Raw genomic sequence first — 19,410 nt, forward strand, 5'->3', positions numbered from 1 at the left:
AACTTGCCAGCTTTGTCCAAATGCAATAATATCAACTTTTGTACAGAAATTTTTCTTGGTATTTTCTAAATGGTATGTGTTTAGATTATATTAAAATGAAATTGATTGTAGACTCTGAAAAAACAAAAGAACTAGCCCATGATCCAGCAGGTCCACTCCTGGGTATATATTTAAAAAAAACACTCAAACTCTAGTTTGAAAAGATACAAGCACCCCAGTGTTCATAGCACTTCATAGCAGCATTATTTATGATTGCCAAGGTATGGAAGCAACCGTAGTGTCCATCAACAGATGAGTGGCTAAAGAAGAGGTGACATGTATATACAATGGAGTATTGCTTAGCCATGAAAAGAATGAAAATTTACCATTTGCAGCAAACACTATATGATATCACTTATATATGGAAGCAAAAAATACAACAAACTAGTAAATATAAGGATAAAGAAGCAGATATATAGATATAAAGAACAAGCTAGTCATTATCAGTGAGGAAAGGGAAGGGGGCAATGTAAGTGTAGGGAATTAAGAGATACAAGCTATTATATATAAAATAAGCTACAAAGATATATTGTATAACATTGGGAATATAGCCAATATTTTATAAAATGTACATTGAAACGGTCAAAAAAAATTTAAATGACTGCAGATATCTCACATACTAGGCATATTCAGTATCTACTGATTAAGGATGACGGCGGAGCCTGGTGGGCTGCCGTCTATGGGGTCGCACAGAGTCGGACACGACTGAAGCGACTTAGCAGCAGTAAAAGAAAGCCATCATAGATATTTTTAAATGAATATATATCTTATTCCTCCCAGCAACATCTACATAAATTTTAAGAACAATGTATATACACATACATATATCCATATGAAACATTATATATTCAGTATATAGACAGTATCATGCAGATTCTTTGCAAAATACTACAAGCCCTTTGATTAACTGTTGGGTGCCATAATCTACACCACTCATTTCATACTTAACTTGAATTGTGATGTTATTTTTTTGAATTCCCTCTGTTTATCCTACAGAAGCCAGCACTTAATAGAGGCTGAAGGAAAGAAAGAGTGACAGTGGTTTAATGTGTACCATTGATTGCTACTAATCCTTGTATATTTTTTGTTAATACTTTGCTATAGGCCTCTTGGGAAATTAAGAGAAAGAGGAGTCAAAACCTTATGTGGGAATGTAAGACTTCAATTGAAGTTGAAACCAGCAACAGCAATTCAGATATAATCCAAGTGAGACAAACTTTGCTGACTAAATGATACCTTGAAATTAATTCACATTCGTAAAGATTAGAGGAACCCAAGAGTTATTTCACATTAGTGCCCAAAGTAACTGAAACATTTAATTGAATAACTTTGCTTTTAGGTGAAGAAACAGGACTCAGAAAAGTGTTACTTGCCCAAAACTACACAAATTAGTAAAAATACAACTGGGACTTATCCCTCCTGACCACTCATCTGTAGTGTTTTTCATTTTAGTTGTCAGGGTGAGAAAGCTTTAATGTTGTTGTTCAGTTTCCCAGTTGTGTCCAACTCTTTGTGACCCCATTCTATTGTGTTAATGCATATATGTATATAACATTATATATATATAAACTGTATGTGTGTGTATGTATGTATATATATATATAAACTTGAAGTCCATCTCAAAACCTACCTACATGCCCAAATCCAAAGCATATGTACCTTTCTGTAATTCATAGTGTGGATTCTTACTATAAAGTATAATTGTAAATTGACTTAAATTAGGACACTGCCAAAAACCCTTCAAAGAGAAGTCTCTTCAAGAAATCTGGACACACTTCCCATGTGCTTCTCTATAGATTGTGTGTCCCTGATTCTAACTTGGTAGTCAATCTCAAAGACCTGCATATTCATACTATTCTACCATAGACCCCAGCAGGGGTCGTTTTCCTCACTGAACCTAGTGTAAAACTCCTTGGTGTGTAGGAAGAGGGCTTCCCAGGTGGCTCAGTGGTAAAGAATCTGCCTGCCAGTGCAGGGAGATGCAAGTTTGATCCCTGAGTCAGGAAGATCCTCTGGAGGAGGAAATGGCAACCCACTCTGGTATTGTTACTGGGATAGTCCCATGCACAGAGGAGCCTGGCAGGCTACAGTCCATGGGGTCGCAGAGTCCTACATGACTGAGCAACTAATCATGCATGTGTGGGAAGAATTGACTTAAGGATTATGAGAAACACTTTATCTGTGAAGCCATGTTGAAGACTTTGTTATGTTATAGGGCTCCCCTTGTGTTATATTAATAATAAAAAGGTTCATTTGAATATTAGAATTTAATGTCATGAAAAAAAATCTATTTGATACTTTCTTTTATCAGAATATGAATTTTATTACCCACTATAGTTCTCTTTGTACCTTGATTATAACTAAACTTTAATCTAGATAAGAATAACTATTTTTGCCTAGATGATAATTTTTTGACATGATAATATAAATGAGAGTATTTAGACAAATGCCTGCCTCATTTTTCATGTCTTTAGGTAAGTTATCTCAAAATGCAATTTAGGATTATGGATTAAGTTTCAATTACAAATGAGTCAATGAGAAGCACGATGTCTTCTGATTTTAGCCTAATTTATGTGCCCTTCAGCAGAAAAACATTGTCACAAGGTACATGATATAACAATAATGGAGTTTTATTTTAAAAGTTTCCAAGATGGAACATTTCAAACAGCACAGTCAACCCCTGGGTGCCCATTTTCTAGTTCCAACAGTTACCAATTCGTGATTGATCTTGTTTCATCTGTATCCTCCCCCTCCCCAGCCATCCCCTTTACTCCCAAACATCATATCATTTCCTCCAAAGTTATAATTGTTTTAAGAAGAAATCTGAAAGGATGTTGAAAAGCTCTAGAAATGATTTGTGAATGGGAAAAGAAAAAAAACCCTTCATATTGACAGTAAGGAACAATTAAATATAGGATGTGAAGGAAGTGAGCACCAACATATTTTCAAAAGGAAAAGGGTTAACATTTAATCAGAGGCCAGAAAAGAAGAGAGGACTATATAACTAGTGTTGTGAATAACTCAGCCTCTGTACCTCTTTGAAGCCAAATGTGATAGAACTGTACCTCTGCATATTACTAGTCCCCACCTGCTTTGCAGAATCTTCAAAGTCTTTGTGCGTTTTTCATGTAGCCATTGCTTTGTCACTTCTCTGTCCTCTGCATGCAGCTTTTAGCAAGTGCTTTTTCACAAATTAAGTATGACATTTATGTTAAAATTGTTGTCTTTTTATGTAATATTTCTCAAGTTCCTATGTTACTTGCATGAATGTGTGTGGTATGATTGATTTGTGTCCCTGTGATCCTAGCAGGAAGTTTGTTTTCAAATTCTTGGTATCTAATTAATCTGGATAAATACTATACATTATCCAGAGAGGCCCATTAATTTTTATGTTTGGCTGTGGTTGCAGCAATTCAAGTAGAAAATAATTGCTTCTGCATGTTTGTCTGCCTGTACTTTCTTAAACTTAGAAATTAAAAAAGATTGTTCTTAACCCCTGGGCTCCTCCCCAGTTATCTTCTAACTGTGGTACTTGTGTGTGTGTGTGTGCACACACATGCATGTGTGTGTGCACGCGCATGCATGTGTGTGTGCATGTGCTTTAATTCTGACCCTGCACCTGTCAAATTTAAAGAAAGAGGGTGCTCAGGGCTGTATTGGGTTATCACTTAAGGAAGAGTGATTGGCTACCCATCACTTGCCACAGTTAGGTGGTTTTTATTATTTTGGTGAATTTACTGCAGCCCAGGGTCTTATTTTCAGGTGTCATGCTATTGTTCAGTCACTAAGTTGTATCCTTCTCTTTGTGATTCCATGGACTGCAGCATGCCAGGGTTCCCTGTCCTTCACCATCTCCTGGACTTTGCTCAAACTCATGTCCATTGAGTCAGTGATGCCATCCACCCATCTCATCCTCTGTCGTCCCTTTCTCCTCCTGTCTTCAATCTTTCCCAGCATCAGGGTCTTTTCCAATGAGTCAGCTCTTCGCATCAACTGGCCAAAGTATTGGAGCTTCAGCATCAGTCCTTCTAATGACCATTCAGGGTTGGTTTCCTTTAGGATTAACTGTTTTGATATCCTTGCTCTCCATGAGACTCTCCAGCACCACAGTTTGAAAGCATCAGGTGTAATAGGCTCTAAAATATATCTTCAGTTCACCAAAGAAAGTCTTATCTCACAGGAATGATTTCACATTATCCAAACTCATGAGACTGTTGTATAATATCATAGCAGCAGTCATTTGAGAGATAAACCCAGCCTCAGTCCAATTGGAAGACACATTCTGATTTTGGCCATGTGTTTTCTCCCTTTATGCCAGTCTGCATGGGTTGGCCAGTACAGTTTGACAGTGCTGGTGAGCTATGTGCCTGAATATTTAAAGAATTTCCAGCTAAGACAGCCTGCTGTGTCCACTTCCCTGTGCAGGATGACTGGAATGATGTTACCAGTTGTAACTGTAACTTTGGAAGGGCACTGCCCCAGCACCCTCATCCTGTGCTCTCCTTGTGTATTGTTTTTTTTTTTCACATTTCATGGAGAACATCTCTCTTCTTTTTTTCTTTTTAGTACCCAACAGTAGGCTTTATATCCACTCTTTTTTAATATTTATTGAAATAGTTATTGACTTACAACATGACATTAGTTTAAGGTATATAACATAGTCATTCACTAGTTTCATAGATCATATACAGTACAAAGCTATTATAAAACATGGAATGCATCCCTTGTGCTATACATTATGTTTTGTAACTTATTGACTTTATAAATGGTAATTTGTATCTCTTAATCTCCTTCACCTATTTCACCACTCCTCCCACCTACTTCCCTCTGGCAATCACTGGTTTGTTCTTATATCTGTGAACCTGTTTCTGTTTTGTTACGTTTGTTCAAATGAATGACCTGCTCAAGGTTACAGCAGTTTGATCTGTTTTCCTAACTTTTTCCTTCTTCTACTCCCCTTAATCCTTGATTGAATTCTTTTATATTTCTTTTATCCAAGGCCTACAGTCTCAGAGGCTATTTAAAAAAAAATATTCTTTCTCAGTGGGATAATCCTTGTTTTCGAGTCACTTTTGATGTTTGCATATCATGTCTATCACATTTCGCATGCTCCCTAAGCATGAATGAATGTATATGCTTACATATAAGTGAAGGCGTACAACATTTGTCTTTTTTTTTTTTCTATGTTTTTTTCTATAACATAGCACTTTTATCTTTATTTATTTATTTTTTAATTATTATTTTATAAATTTATTTATTTTAGTTGGGGGCTAATTACTTTACAATATTGTAATAGTTATCTGACTTATTTCACTAAACATAATGACCTTCATGTACATCCAGGTTGTCACAAACAGCAAGATTTCATTCTACCTTATGGCTGAGTAATATTCCACTGTACATATACCACATCTTCTTTATCCATTTATCTGTCATTGGACACTTAGTTTGCTTTAATATCGTGGCTATTATAAATAATACTGAGAACGTCTTTATTCTGATCAGCACATCCTTTCTTTTGTGTGTTGTTAATGTCTGTCAGTCTGCCTTTGGAAAGAATTTTTTTTTTTCATATTAGGGTACTTCATTTTCCTCTCTTCCAAGTTTCAGACACATGTCACTCTGGCTCTTGTACCAACAGTTGTGCAATTTCAAGTGAAATGATAAGTATTGATTGCTTTTCAGATTTATATTGAATCCAACCATCGCTGATTATTTCAGTTATATTGTCATAATCTCCAAAGTCACCTCATTTGCTGGGCTCAAGGTTACAGCAGTTTGATCTGTTTCCTAACTTCTTCCTCCTCCTACTCCCCTTAGTCCTTGACTGAATGCTTTTTATATTTCTTTTCTCCAAGGCCTACAGTCTCTGGAGGCTATTTTTTTAAAAAATATTCTTTCTCAGTGGGGTAATCCTTATTTTTGAGTCACTTTTAATGTTAGCATCTCATGTGTATCACATTTCACATGCTCCCTAATCCTTCATGGGGTGTTGGACTTCATTTTCCTTATCTCCAGTTCCTTCTGATCACATAGTTTGCAGGTGTCATTTCTGTGGCAATTTCCCTTCTTTCTCTTCACTTTTTCCTTTTTGATACTAATTTATGCTTGGCCTTTCAGCCACCATGGGCCATTTCATTTTCAAAATCCATGCAGTAAGAGTATTCTTGGTAAGACCTTGCTTGCATGTCATTTGGAGCTGCAGAAATATCCAACTGGGATTCAGTTAAAACTCCAGGCATTTTTTAGAGATTAAAAAACTGTCATGAAAATAATGAGGAGATTTTTTTTTTTTAAGGACATCTTAACCCTCTTCAGAATGCCCTACATAGCCATTCGATTGGACCTTCAGAGACATTATTTGTGGGATCACCAGTCTGCACTGCAGCAGACTCCTTTCATTATTTTTCACAATCTTGTTAGCACAGCCATGGTTCCCTCCCCCATTTCAAGGTAACTAGTGCAATCCAGATTTTTTTAATCTCAGCTCCTGCAAAACTGTATTGTTTTCTGAAATTCTATTCTGTGTATGTGTGCACTATGTGTGTTTTCGTGGAGTTAGCCTTTCCTTTTTCTGTGTGAGCATGATGAAATTCAGCTACAATACTTCACATGTATCATCTCATCTAATCCTTTTAATAACTGAAGGGATATGTTCTCTTTTCATTCCTGTTTTTACAAATGAGGAAAATAAACTTGTTGAGGATCATACTCTCAGGAAGTGGTCACCTTCAACTGGCTCCTGCTTCCTTAACCCCTCCTCATTAGGACTTCTGCATTTGTCATTCATGTCTGTGTGCTGACCCCACATCAGTTCAGCCAGGCCGTTCCACACAGATTGGTTGGAGTGCACAAATACTCCTTACTCAGGGGTCAGGATTTGAGGGCACAGATAAATACTGCATTGATTCACATTCAGCCTATTTTGGCTTAGATAGGTTTCCAAAGTTTCATAGATGGGCGTTCTCCAGCCAAGAGTCTTGAATTCATTTTTTTTTAATCCAGTCATCATCCATTCATTGCCCAGATTAAGCTAACTTCCCTTTAACCCATTTCTTACCTTACCCACACCAAATATGACCTTTTGTGTGCAAGACTGACTCTTTTCTTTCCAGTCAACCTAGAATCTCATAGTAATCATCAGGATCATCATCTCAGGATTGATTCCTAGAAAGCAGAGTTTTCTCCTCTCCTAAGATTGTAAGTCTAATAATATAGTTGTGATCATAACTGTACTGTCAACCCCTCCCATGAGCTGGTGTCTCCTGACACTTGGCCTCCAGAAAATATTATTTTCCATCTTCCGTGCTCAAGACACACACCCTGCCCTCCCTTTTAATGAATACTGGCTATTCTGAACCATTTCTGTCTCAGACATTTACACACCCAAGTGTAAAGTTCAAACATGTCCCAGTTAACTCCAGAAGGGGAGGAAGTAGAAATTCTTTTGCAGCACCTTTCACAGATGTCTGAAGAATCCAAGTCTGAGTGAAACTTGCTAGGCAGTTCAGCTTTACTGGAGCAATGCCCCGTGGTGCTGTTGTAATTAAGGGTTTGTCTGAGTTCAATTAGAAGCTCCCTGTGCACTGTTCTGCGATAAATTGGCAGTTCAACTTTATTCCAGGCAAAAATTTGGCATATGAGCTCCATAGGACCCCAGTGCCCCTCAAAGTGATATGATCTGATCAGCTGTCATTGCACCATGCTAAATAGAAGCAATAAAAATAAAAAGGAAGTAATAGGACTAGATTCTCAAGCATCTTGTCAAAGAGGTAAGCAGTCTCAAGTTATGTCACCAGTTGAGATATAAGAAGTGACTCTATGGAATAGACATTCTAGGGGATCTATTCCGAAAGCTGATGGGGAAAATTAGGTTGCCAAACCACAACAGATGGTCAGGCAAGCAAATGATCAATTAGAAGAATGTTTCACAATGCAGGAACCTGAGGGGAATAACATTACCAATGCCAACAGTAAGTTCGAAAACTTCAGCAAGAATAATTTTCTGAGACTCAAGTCAGAGTGATAAAAGTACTTTTTGTTACATGCATGCTCTTGTTCATCTTGGCACAACATGTACTCCAAGTTGACATTATGCAAATTTTCTGACTCTAACATGAAACAGCATTTACCTTTTTCCTATACCAGTATTTGTTGCTTTCCCATATTTTATAATAATCTTTCTTTCAGTTACTGCTCTGAATATCATTTGGTAAGGTAATGAAAGAATATCTATGGTGTGGTTGTTTTAAGTCAGGTTGGACCTGCCTGTTTAATAACCACGAACCTTACTACCTTTTTGGTTGGATTGGCCTTAGCCCTTTTGTCCTCTGTGGTCATTTAGATCTTTTTTGCCTTGTACCTGGCCTTAGGAACAGACTGACAGATGGATTCCTTTCATTTTTCAAAACCACAGACATTTAAAAAACTCAGTGGCCAGATCACCATTGACAGATGTATTTTAAGAATTTGGCTATGGTGTCTCCAGGGTTTACTCTGAAAGATGTAACCTCCAGCATTTAGTTCAGAATGTGGCACTTTCTGGGGCTGAAGAAAGATTGATGAGTAAAGGAATGAGTGGGTGGAACCATCTTCCAGTCTTAGCATAAATTAAATCCTTTACCAGTTACACTTGATTAGATCTTTATGGCATCTTTCAAAAGACGCTGATGCCAGCCCAGGAAAGGCATCAACCAACTCTGAATCCCTGAGGTCATTGACAGGGCCTCTGTGGGGGATCACAGAAGCTGAGGAAGGTCTGGAAGAGCTGATGAGTTCCCCATGTCTAGGTTTATGCTCTATGGTAGTACCCGCAAGAAGCAACCCAAATCCAAAAGCAAACAAAAGACAACAATAAGTTTTAGCATCAGTACTATATGACAGTGAAAATGAAAAGATGACTCAGTAACCCAAAAAAAGATAAAAAAGTAAACAACCTGCATAGCTAGTCCCTAAATCAGCCGCATTCACACTTTAAATACACAAATCAAATATATAAATTTTTCTGACTTCTAACAGAAAAAAATTTTAGTAGGAAACTGTATTGATATTGGCATATGATTTCAGATGATTGAAAATGTATTACTTTCAAAAACAGGCCATTTCTTAGTCAGTTTTCCTGGTTGATGATGTTACCATTGCCTCTATAGGAGCCTGTATTGTCCTGTGATTATTGCTGATGATTTCAGATATACCAGCCCCTTTATGAGATAAAAACGAGAGCTGTCCCAAGGGCTTTGGAGGAAAAATTGTCTATACTCCCCCTCTGCAGCATCATTCATCAACTCACCAATAGATTGACAGACACAAAGACAATATGTGATACAGCCCTTGACCTAGAGGAAAGTCTCGTGGGTGAATTATAATGAATCTAAATATTCAAATGCCAGTTTGTGAACTGTCAGCAACCATACACCAATTCAAGACACATTTATTGAATCTCCATTAGGGATTTGGAAAGACACACACACAAACCATTATCTCTACCCTAAAGGAGCAGAAAAATTGGAAGACAATTTTACAAAACCATGAGTTAGCATTGTTTTATGGAAAAGAGACAGACTGTGAATTCTGACAGATTGATCCAGGTTCACATTCAGCCCTGCATGCCACATGTCAGTTGTATCAACTCATGGTCTTCTGTTTTCTTACCTGTAAAAGGAGAATAATTATATTACCTACTCTTAGGGTTGTTATGAGAATTAATGGGATGATTTGTAACAGAATGAAAATAATTCTTTATATTATGAAAAACAGTTTTAAAAACCACCTTTTGTAATTCCAAAAGAAGGCAGTTGCCTTCCGGTGGGCCAGGAGGTAGGAGGAAAGAATGCAAATTGAGAGAGTGACAGTGCTATGTGGAAAAGAAGCCAGAGCTGGAGAGTGACCCTGTGTATGTGGGAAGAGGTGGGAGGGAGGGGAAAAGAGGAAATCCCACAAGCAGAAAAACACTGGTGCTGCGGAATTGGAGAGTCTGGAGGAGAAGGTGTGTAGAGAGAGATGAGGCAGCTGGCAATTGAAGAAGTAAGCTAGAGTGTTTTCATGGTAATTTTAAGCTGATTTTTGCCTTGTATAAATGTTTCCTCCTTTTCTCAACACAATTTTAGTAAAACCTGTATATTTATTAATGCTTTGTACAGTTGGATTTGATTTTGGGAGATGGACTCAGGTTTTGAATTCTGTTTTTAAGTGTCTTGATAAGAATCAAGGCTGTTACAGGATTCCACTCTTGTCTAGGTCCCATAGATATGGAAATAATTAAAACTATTTGTAATTTACCGTTGATACTTCTTGAGGGAAAAGAGTATGTGCTAGAGCAAATGAAAAAAGACATTTTGGAAAGAGTGGGAGTTATACTTGTCTTAAAATGTGGGAGAGACTTACAAGAAAAGGAGGAGAGAATGTATTTCGGGTAGACAGGACAGTGTAGGCAAAGGCATGGAGGCAGAAGGCTACCTAGTGCTCACAGGGGATTCTGAAGAGAACTTTTTTGGTTCTTACAGAGGATGCTTATTAGAGGCTGAAAATATTTCCAGATATCTTAGAATCACATTGAAAAGAGCTTTGAAAACCAGTTAAGGGTTTGTACTTGAAGGAGAAAGTAGTCAGGACCTGTAGCCCAGTTTTGAGAAGGAAAGTTGAATTGTGGAGATTTTCTCTAAAGAATTAATTCTTTATGTTATGAAAATGTTGTGATAGTCAAGCAGTACTGCAAAGATGAGAAACTAAGGACGAAAAAACAAAGTTGAATTCTGCTGCCTGGAGATTTTAGTACAAGAAGACAAGGGAAAATGAAACATTTTGAAGGAAAAATAGCACAATTTGGAAAGGTGTATGGTAGATTAAACCATAAACAGTGATGACAGTTTTGAGATGGAAACCTGAAACAGTGATGTCATTATAAATATAAAGAGGACTTGACCAGGGGACTCTAAATGGGCAAGGGTGGGACTCAGGATTTGAGCAAGGGTCAGTGTCCTTAAGTCAGTTGAAAATAACTGGGGCAAAGATGAGGAGTTAGGGTGGGTGATGCGGTGAAGCCATTGTTTGCATCAGTTCAGTCGCTCAGTTGTGTCCGACTCTTTGCGACCCCATGGACCACGGTACGCCAGGCCTCCCTAAACATCACCAACTCCTGGAGTCTACTCAAACTCATCTCCATTGAGTCGGTGATGCCATCCAACCATCTCATCCTCTGTTGTCCCCTTCTCCTCCTTCCCTCAATCTTTCCCAACATCAGGGTCTTTTCAAATGAGTCAGCTGTTCTCATCAGGTGGCCAAAGTATTGGAGTTTCAGGTTCAACATCAGCCCTTCCAGTGAACACTCAGGACTGATCTGCCCTTCAAATATTTACTCTGTTCTGTCACCTCCATAGCTACCAACCTGGCCAATTCACTGACATCTGTCACCAGGACCACAATAATAGCCCTATAAATGATTCCACTGCTTATTTTAGACTCCACAGTGTGAAAATCTGAGTATCTCATCCAAAATATGTCAGATTATACTTTTCTCCTCCTTACCGATAGAACCTTCTCATGGCTTCTTTTTTAAAAAAAAATTATTGTAGTTGATTTAGAATGTGTGTTAATTTCTTCTGTATAACAGAGTGACTCAGTTATATATATATACACATATATATATGTACACACACGTATATATATTCTTTGTCATATTCTTTTCCATTGTGGTTTGACACAGGATATTAAATGTAGTTCCCTCTGGTATACAGTAGTATCTTGTTGTTTATCCATCCTATATATCATAGTTTGCCTCTGCTAATCCCAAACTCTCAGTCTTTCTTCCCCCTGCTCCCCTACCCCTTGGCACCCACAAGTCTGTTCTCTATGTCTGTGAGTCTGTTGTTTCATACATATGTTCATTTGTGTGGTTATTTTAGATTTCACATGTAAATGATGTCATTTGTGTACTTGTCTTTCTCTCTCTAACTTACTTCACTTAGTGTGATAATATCTAGGTCCATCCACATTGCTGCAGATGGCATTATCTCATTCCTTTTTATGGATGAATAATATTCCATTCTTTTTTATAGATGAATAATATCCCACCACATCTTCTTAATCCGTTCATCTGTCAGTGGACATTTAGGTTGTTTCTTGTCTTGGCTACTGTGAATAGTGCTGCATGAACATAAGGGTTCATGTACCTTTTTAAATTTGAGTTTTGTCTGGATATGTGCCCAGGTGTGGGATTGCTGGATCATATGGCAACTCTATTTTTAGTTTTTAAAGGAACCTCCATACTGTTCTCCGTAGTGGCTACACCAGTTTACATTCCCACTGACAGTATGGGAGGTGAACCCTCTGATGGCTTCTGCTCATATTTAGAACAAAATGAAGTGCCTTCCAAGGCCCTGTATGACCTGGCCTCACCTCCTTTCTGTCCTCACTGCCTACTACTCATTCCTTCTCTCACTTCACTCTAGTCACCCTCATCTTCCTTGGCCTTCAACTCTCTAAGTTTATTTTTCCTTCACAGCCTTTTGCCTTGTTCATAATGCCTGGACTTCACAACTCCCCACCCTCAGTGACACACATGGATTTTCTTGACTTGCTTTTAACTCACTTTCTTTCTATGAATGTATGGAGTATCAGTCAGTGACCTAGATATTGGAGATATAGCAGGTAAAAATTAGGCACTACTCCCTGTCTTCATGGTCCTTCCATTCTAGTGGGGGAATCTGACAACATACAAGGTAAATAAGTAAACTGTGTTGCATGGTGGACAATGGTAAGTGCTGAGGTGAGAAGTAGAGCAGAGGAAGGGGTAGAAAGTGTCAGTGTTAGATGGTGAGAGTGATAACAGTTTTATATAGAGGGGGCAAACAAGGCCAAGCTGAAGGAGGGTGTTTGAGGAGAGACTAGAAAAAAGTTGGAGGAATAAACAAATCTGCAGCAAGTCCAAGACCTGGAAAAGGAGGGTGTGGAAGAGAACGGTGAGCCCAGAGAGGAAGCTGTGTAACTTGATTCACTCTCCTCTTACCTGCGTAATTTTTTTCACAGAACTTGCAGAGTTACATAACTGTCATTTTACTTATTTAGTATCTTTCTGCCTCACTAGAAAATAAACTCCATAAAGGAAGGACTTTGTTGTCTTCATCATAGCAGTGTCTGACCCATACAGGGAACTCAATTTTATTGAATAAATTAACAAACCAAAGAGAGGTACCTAGAGCATAGCATTAACTGCTGCTGCTGCTGCTAAGTCACTTCAGTCATGTCCGACTCTGTGCGACCCCATAGACGGCAGCCCACCAGGCTTTCCCGTCCCTGGGATTCTCCAGGGAAGAATACTGGAGTGGTTGCCATTTCCTTCTCCAGTGCATGAAAGTGAAAAGTGAAAGTGAAGTCGCTCAGTCGTGTCCAATTCCTAGCGACCCCATGGACTGCAGCCCACTAGGCTCCTCCGTCCACGGGATTTTCCAGGCAAGAGTATTGGAGTGGGGTGCCATTGCCTTCTCCATAGCATTAACTATGGGAGAGTAAAAACAGGAAGGGTCTTGGAACTTAGCAGGAGGGCACAATCTGGCCGGGTAGCCTTTATGGGTCCTTGATTAGATGTTTGAGATGGGTGTGGAGGGGCAAGAAACAGAGAAAAACCGAAGTGATATCAGCAGTGTCCAAGGCTTCCTCAAGGACAGTTGAGTGAGAAAATTGTTACACAGTTTACTATGGTGTGTTCTTTCTCCTCTCTCTACTTTTTTATGATTTATTTATCCTCTTAAATAGATACTTCACAAAACTGAGCATGTGGTATTATGCTGATCCTTTGCACCCCTTGGAGAACTGACAAATCCCACTCTACTCATTGTTAACATAATTTTCATTAAGGTATCTAAAACCTCTCGTTAAGACTTAACTGTAATCTCATTTACTGTGTGGGAAGTGTTATCTATTTCATGACTAGAGGTAAAATCTTAGGAAAGAGATATCCCCAGACTGCAGAGTATGAGACACAGTTAAGCCTAAGAGACTGAAGAACATTCCTATAATGAAATGATGTATGTGAAAGAGCTCCGCAAGTATCAAAGTATACAAATAGTGTCATTGAAAAGACAACTGCGTGTTTTTTTGTCTCAGCTTGAACAAATCCAGACCTTCGAAACTACAAGTACATTGTAAACAAACAAAAAACAGTTTCCTATGAACTCAGATATTTACACAGTATCATTCAAAAGGAAATACTGTAGGCTGTGAATTATTTATCCAAAATATTTTCAACATTCCTATGCTAAAAAATAAAGGAAATATGAGAAAGGAAAAGAAAAGTTTAAGTCTCTCCTGCAATAGAGATGGTAGAGCTTTTTTGTGTAAGTAACATCTTGGGGGGTGAGTGGACATATCTGATCCTCATGGAAACAGCCCTACACATAGCAAGTTCAAAGCAGAGAGCTAAATAATAAAATGCAAAAGTAATTTCAGGAGACTGAGTTAATAATGCCACCCCCAAGAGTTCCTGCTGAGTCCTGCCATTTTTGTTAAGCTTGGATTCTTTTATCTTGTCTGATTTCTATCATAAGGAGAAGTTACCAAAGAAAGTGAACACATCTGAGCAGGATCATCATAGATTATTACGAAGTGGTTATTACTAAAGGCGTTAAGTAGTTCATTCCTCTCCTGAGCTTCCCTTGTGATTGCTGTTAACTGTGGTGGGAAATAGTGTGTGCTGCTTAAGTGAAAATGTTAGTCACTCAGTTCTGTCCAACTCTTTGCGACCCCATGGACTGTAGCCTGCCAGGCTCCTCTGTCCATGGAATTCTCCAGGCAAGAATACTGGAGTGGGTAGCCATGCCCTCCTCCAGGGGATCTTCCTGACCGAAGATCGAACCCAGGTCTCCCACATTGTGGGTGAATTCTTTACCATCTGAGCCACCAGGTAAGCCCATGCTGCTTATAAACTAGTCAAAAAAGATTCAGTTCAAAGGAGAGATGCTTGAAGTATGTAGATCTTCCTAACATATCAGAAGATAACTTTACATTTTCTGTTACATCAGAAATAAGATATCCATTTTAAAGTCATTTTGCAAAATGAACTTTTGAAAGTATATGCATTTTATTTACTTCCTGGCACATGAATTTATTCACAGTGTAAGAATAAAAACATTTTGAAATAGATCAAAGTAGCTTAGAATCAGTTTTATTTATTTCCCCTATCTGCAAGGCTTGCTTTCTCTTGATTTGGGTGGAATAGAAAATGACGGTGATGGACAGCCTCACTGCTGTTTCGTTGCTAGGTTACATGTGTGCCCATTTAACCTGCTTCCTGACAGAGCGCTTTTTCCTGAACACCATGTAAAATATGTGCCTTTGTTTCCTGGGAGAGGAGAGAAGAAGGGTTGATAGCCTCTCTGTTCCACATTTGTTTAGCAGTTTAAGGGGGCAGGAAAGGCGAAGGATACACACACAAAGGGTGAGCTCCAGAAAACTGACAACTCCACGCCGCACACAGGTGATGTAGTCGGCAGCCTGGTGCATCTCAGCACATGTTCAGGGGTTTTCAGATCAAGGATCAGACAGAGCTTTTGCTTTGCCCCCTGTCTTCTCCATATTCGTTTTTTACTGTCTTTGCCCCACCTTCTCACACACTTGAAAATACATGAAAGGAGCTTCTGGGTCTATTTTCCTGAGTGGTATAAACAAACTCAGGCTTCCCTGGTGGCTCAGATGGTGAAGAATCTGCCTGCAATGCAAGAGACCGGGGTTCAATTCCTGGGTCAGGAAGATCCCCTGGAGAAGAGAATGGCTACCCACTCCAGTGTTCTTGCCTAGAGAATTCCATGGACAGAGGGGCCTGGCAGGCTACAGTCCATGGGGTAGCAAAGAGGTAGACACGACTGAGCAACTCACACTTATAAACAAATTCTCTCTCTCTACTCCTCCCAACCCCCCATCTCTCTGATATAAAGAAGTGTATTCCCAAAATACAAGTTTATTTTGTGTGAGCCTTGAAAAATAGGCTTACACAATTCACAAAGTTATGGGATACCTGGCTTCTGATTGTCATATTCTACCCTGCAAATTCTCCCAACTCCACTTAGCCCCCATCCCCACCACCACCACACACACACACACACATACACACACACACCCCTCCCCTCACTCTCAGTGCCACCAACCCTCCTGACTCCTGCATTCAACACATTAAGGCTCTGCAACCCACTTTAAGCAGATTTTCTGTTTTGTCAGAAGACCAGGTGTCCCTTCCCTCAACTTCCCAGGTGTGCTCCCCAGTCTTGGCCACACGTTCTTCCCCATCATATTCTGGGGCCCCTGGCCCCAGCCTCCCCAGGCTTCTCATTGCACTGATGTTGAGCTCATTCTCTGTGTCTGCTCTGTAGCAACTAGGGCTGGGACTGCCCTTCCCAAACAACAGAGGCTCCATGGTTGCTCCTGGTGATCAAATACTTGGCCCATGTGTTACAGTCATCATGACATCCACCTAAGATTTGGATTTTAAAAAAATCTAATGCAGTATTGGTAGGACTGTAAATATTCCCTTGAAGAAATGATAAATAGATGTAAATATGACATTTATATTGCAACCATACTTGAGCTGCATGCCAGTATAATTTTTGACAACGCGTATGTTTGCCTCTCTTCGTAATATGTTTCTAAAGTATACTTTATGGTCTGTCTCTGATATGGGCATTGATGTTCAAGGTTATTTTTTCACCTTACAATATACCCTTTGTTTTGGTACAGCTTTAAATAAAGAGCTTGTTTTTCAGATTTTAGATGAAAGTAACACTGATGTTCCATTGAAACAAGAAAAAAAGGAAGTTTCTCTTATGAAAAAAGGTAAAAAAAAAAAACAATTCAGTTTATATATACTACTTTTAATGTCTTGAGTTGTTTTCAGTTTGACTTATGTGACATATCTTATGGTAGCAGTTTGGATTTTGAAAAAATAAATCTGTTGTTCCAGCAGTGAGAGGAGAGGTAATAGAGACTGAGCTGCCAGCCTCACACATTTTGAAGGGGCACTTCCTGCCTGAGAATAATGCCCCCCGCATGACCTCACTGCCTGGAATTCCCAAGAGTGCACGGATGTCACCTCCTCTTTGAATTTTATTTAGGAATCTGCTGAGGATTGATATCACGTCTGTCATTTTCAGAAGCTATTTTTGAAAATGATGATGACCTTCCTCTGTTTTTAATCATTTAGTTCTTTCCCCATTTTGCATGATTCCTCTGAGATCACTAAGAGTAGTTCAACAAACACATTTATTATCCATCGGGTGTAATTTGTCTCAGATGAGAGATTTGACCTTTTTTTAAACATAAAGTTGCCATGTTATAATTTTCAATCTAAAGACAATTTCCCAGGACAGAGAAGCTGGAAACAAACTAGACTCAGAAAATTTTATTTTCTTTAGTGTTCATTCATTATTACTAGAATTCTTTTATTACGTATCATATTATTATTATACCATTGTCTCCTTTATTGTAATATTATGCCATTGGGCCTAAGCAGCAGAACCACTATTTTTTCATTGTCATCTTCTTAATCTGAAATAAGTTTTAAAGGCTTTCTTAGTCTCCTAAATAGGTCTCTGTTCATTTTGACTCAATCATTCCCAGTCATTTTTGTATTGATCCATGCCATCATTTCGTGTTCACTCTTAGATGTAAGCACTCCTTTCCTTTATACTTTGTTGCTTAGGTAACCTAATCAGTCATTCATTCACATCAGCCTTTATATTTGAACCCATTAGTGCAGGCCATAAGAAATCACACTTTTCTTTTTCATCATAATTGGGATAATTTACCATTACACAATCAAGATTTCTTTTGTAAGAGTCTCTTAATTTCAAAGCCAATCTTTTATAGAAGTTTCAAACTATTAACGTGCCTTCAAGTATGTGCCTGTTGGATTTCCAAATTGTAATAGAAAAATTGTAAGTACAATTTTGATCCTAAAATTAACATTTAATTTCAAATACTCATCCTGGATTTGGAAGGAACAAATTGTGAAATATTTTCAAATGACTGTACTTATGAATTAGTTGGCTATTAGGTTAAGAAATTTCACTTTGCATGCAGATCATGAGTAAAACCAACAGCGCCTGCAGTGTGCTCGGAAAAACCTCTCTTGTCTATTCTCTTTTACGTCTCCTTAGAGTAGTCAGGCAAGTCCTCACCATCTAAAACATTCCTTGTTGCTGTCCTGTTCCACTTGGCCTTCAATGGCCCTGGACTGTCTAGCAAGGGTTTACTTGGTGGAACAATATCACAGTTATCACAAACATCTCTAGAGTTAGATGGAAGAAGGACACGGTGACTTATTTCTTAGACTTTCCCCAAGATCCTCTCGAAACCAGTCCAAGGGGATCAAAGCATTTCTGCTTTTCTATGGACTGTTAACAAAGCACTCACTTCTCTGAACCTCTTGATTCAGAGGTTCCCTGAGTGAGAAGACAAACTCAATGATTGTAGGTCTCTTACTGCTTTAAAATCCTGCTCTCTTCTCGGGGCACATTTCTGACTGCGGTCTTTCAGGAAGTCTTTGAACCTGAACCCAAAGGAAGAGAGTAAGAAACTAGGGAAGACAAGTAGCTGTCTGAGTGCAGAGGCTGCTGAGAGAAGGGGCACTAAACAGTTCCAGTTAGTCATCCCGTGCACACCAATAACAGAAAAGAAGCATCATTAGAAAGAAATTACAAAAACACACGCTACAGAGGCTCTCAGATTCTTGTACACTGTGTGCACTTTATTAAGAGATTATTGTAAATTGTCTTGAGAAGATATTGGTGCAGTTTTACAAAAGAGTGTTTGAATACAAAGCCAAATTACATGCAAGTTGTTAATGAGCTGCTAACACTTCTTTTAGTTCACTCTTATGTGTGATTGCCAAAATGTGGTTATCTTCATTTTTGTCTGTGTTCTTTTGAAGGAAAACAGGAACTGTGCAGTGATACTCCAGAAATAAAGAGAAACTCTTCATCAGCTATCTGGGAAAGGTGAGTGTGCTGCAATTATACAAACTCCAGAGGGGTACAATTATACTGTTGAAAAGTAATTATCAGTGTTTAAATACAAGAAGAAAGAAAATAATATCAACAAGCAAAGGCAATTAAAAGTGAAGAATTTTAAAGGAGACAGGAAAGAATAGAATACCCTAGATTTCTTACTCTTTTCCCAAACCTTTTCATTTTCTTTTGTGAGAATTCAGGAATGGTACAGGCTTAACTTCCTACTCACAGCAAGCAACTAACTCAATTACTCTAATATAGTCAAAGAATGAAAATATCATGTATATGTAAGGTATGACTATGAAATCATGACCTAGTTTTTTTTTGTATGGCTTATAATCTTATCTCCATACATATATGTAAGTGTAATAATCATTGT

General features: G+C 38.5%; 1 protein-coding gene across 1 annotated transcript in view; it reads left to right on the forward strand.

Annotated features, from left to right (window-relative positions):
• The window catches only part of MORC1 (MORC family CW-type zinc finger 1), a 157,206-nt gene that overhangs the window by 111,542 nt on the left and 26,254 nt on the right, over positions 1 to 19,410 (forward strand). The window contains exons 20-22 of the mRNA XM_081573662.1: positions 1,144 to 1,245; positions 16,788 to 16,857; positions 18,953 to 19,019. Coding sequence (XP_081429788.1) covers positions 1,144 to 1,245; positions 16,788 to 16,857; positions 18,953 to 19,019 — 239 coding nt within the window. The remainder of the gene's footprint in view (positions 1 to 1,143; positions 1,246 to 16,787; positions 16,858 to 18,952; positions 19,020 to 19,410) is intronic.

The sequence above is a fragment of the Giraffa tippelskirchi genome, chromosome 2 (assembly GCF_054371585.1).
Source record: "Giraffa tippelskirchi isolate mGirTip1 chromosome 2, T2T-mGirTip1v1.2.pri, whole genome shotgun sequence".
NCBI lineage: Eukaryota > Metazoa > Chordata > Mammalia > Artiodactyla > Giraffidae > Giraffa > Giraffa tippelskirchi.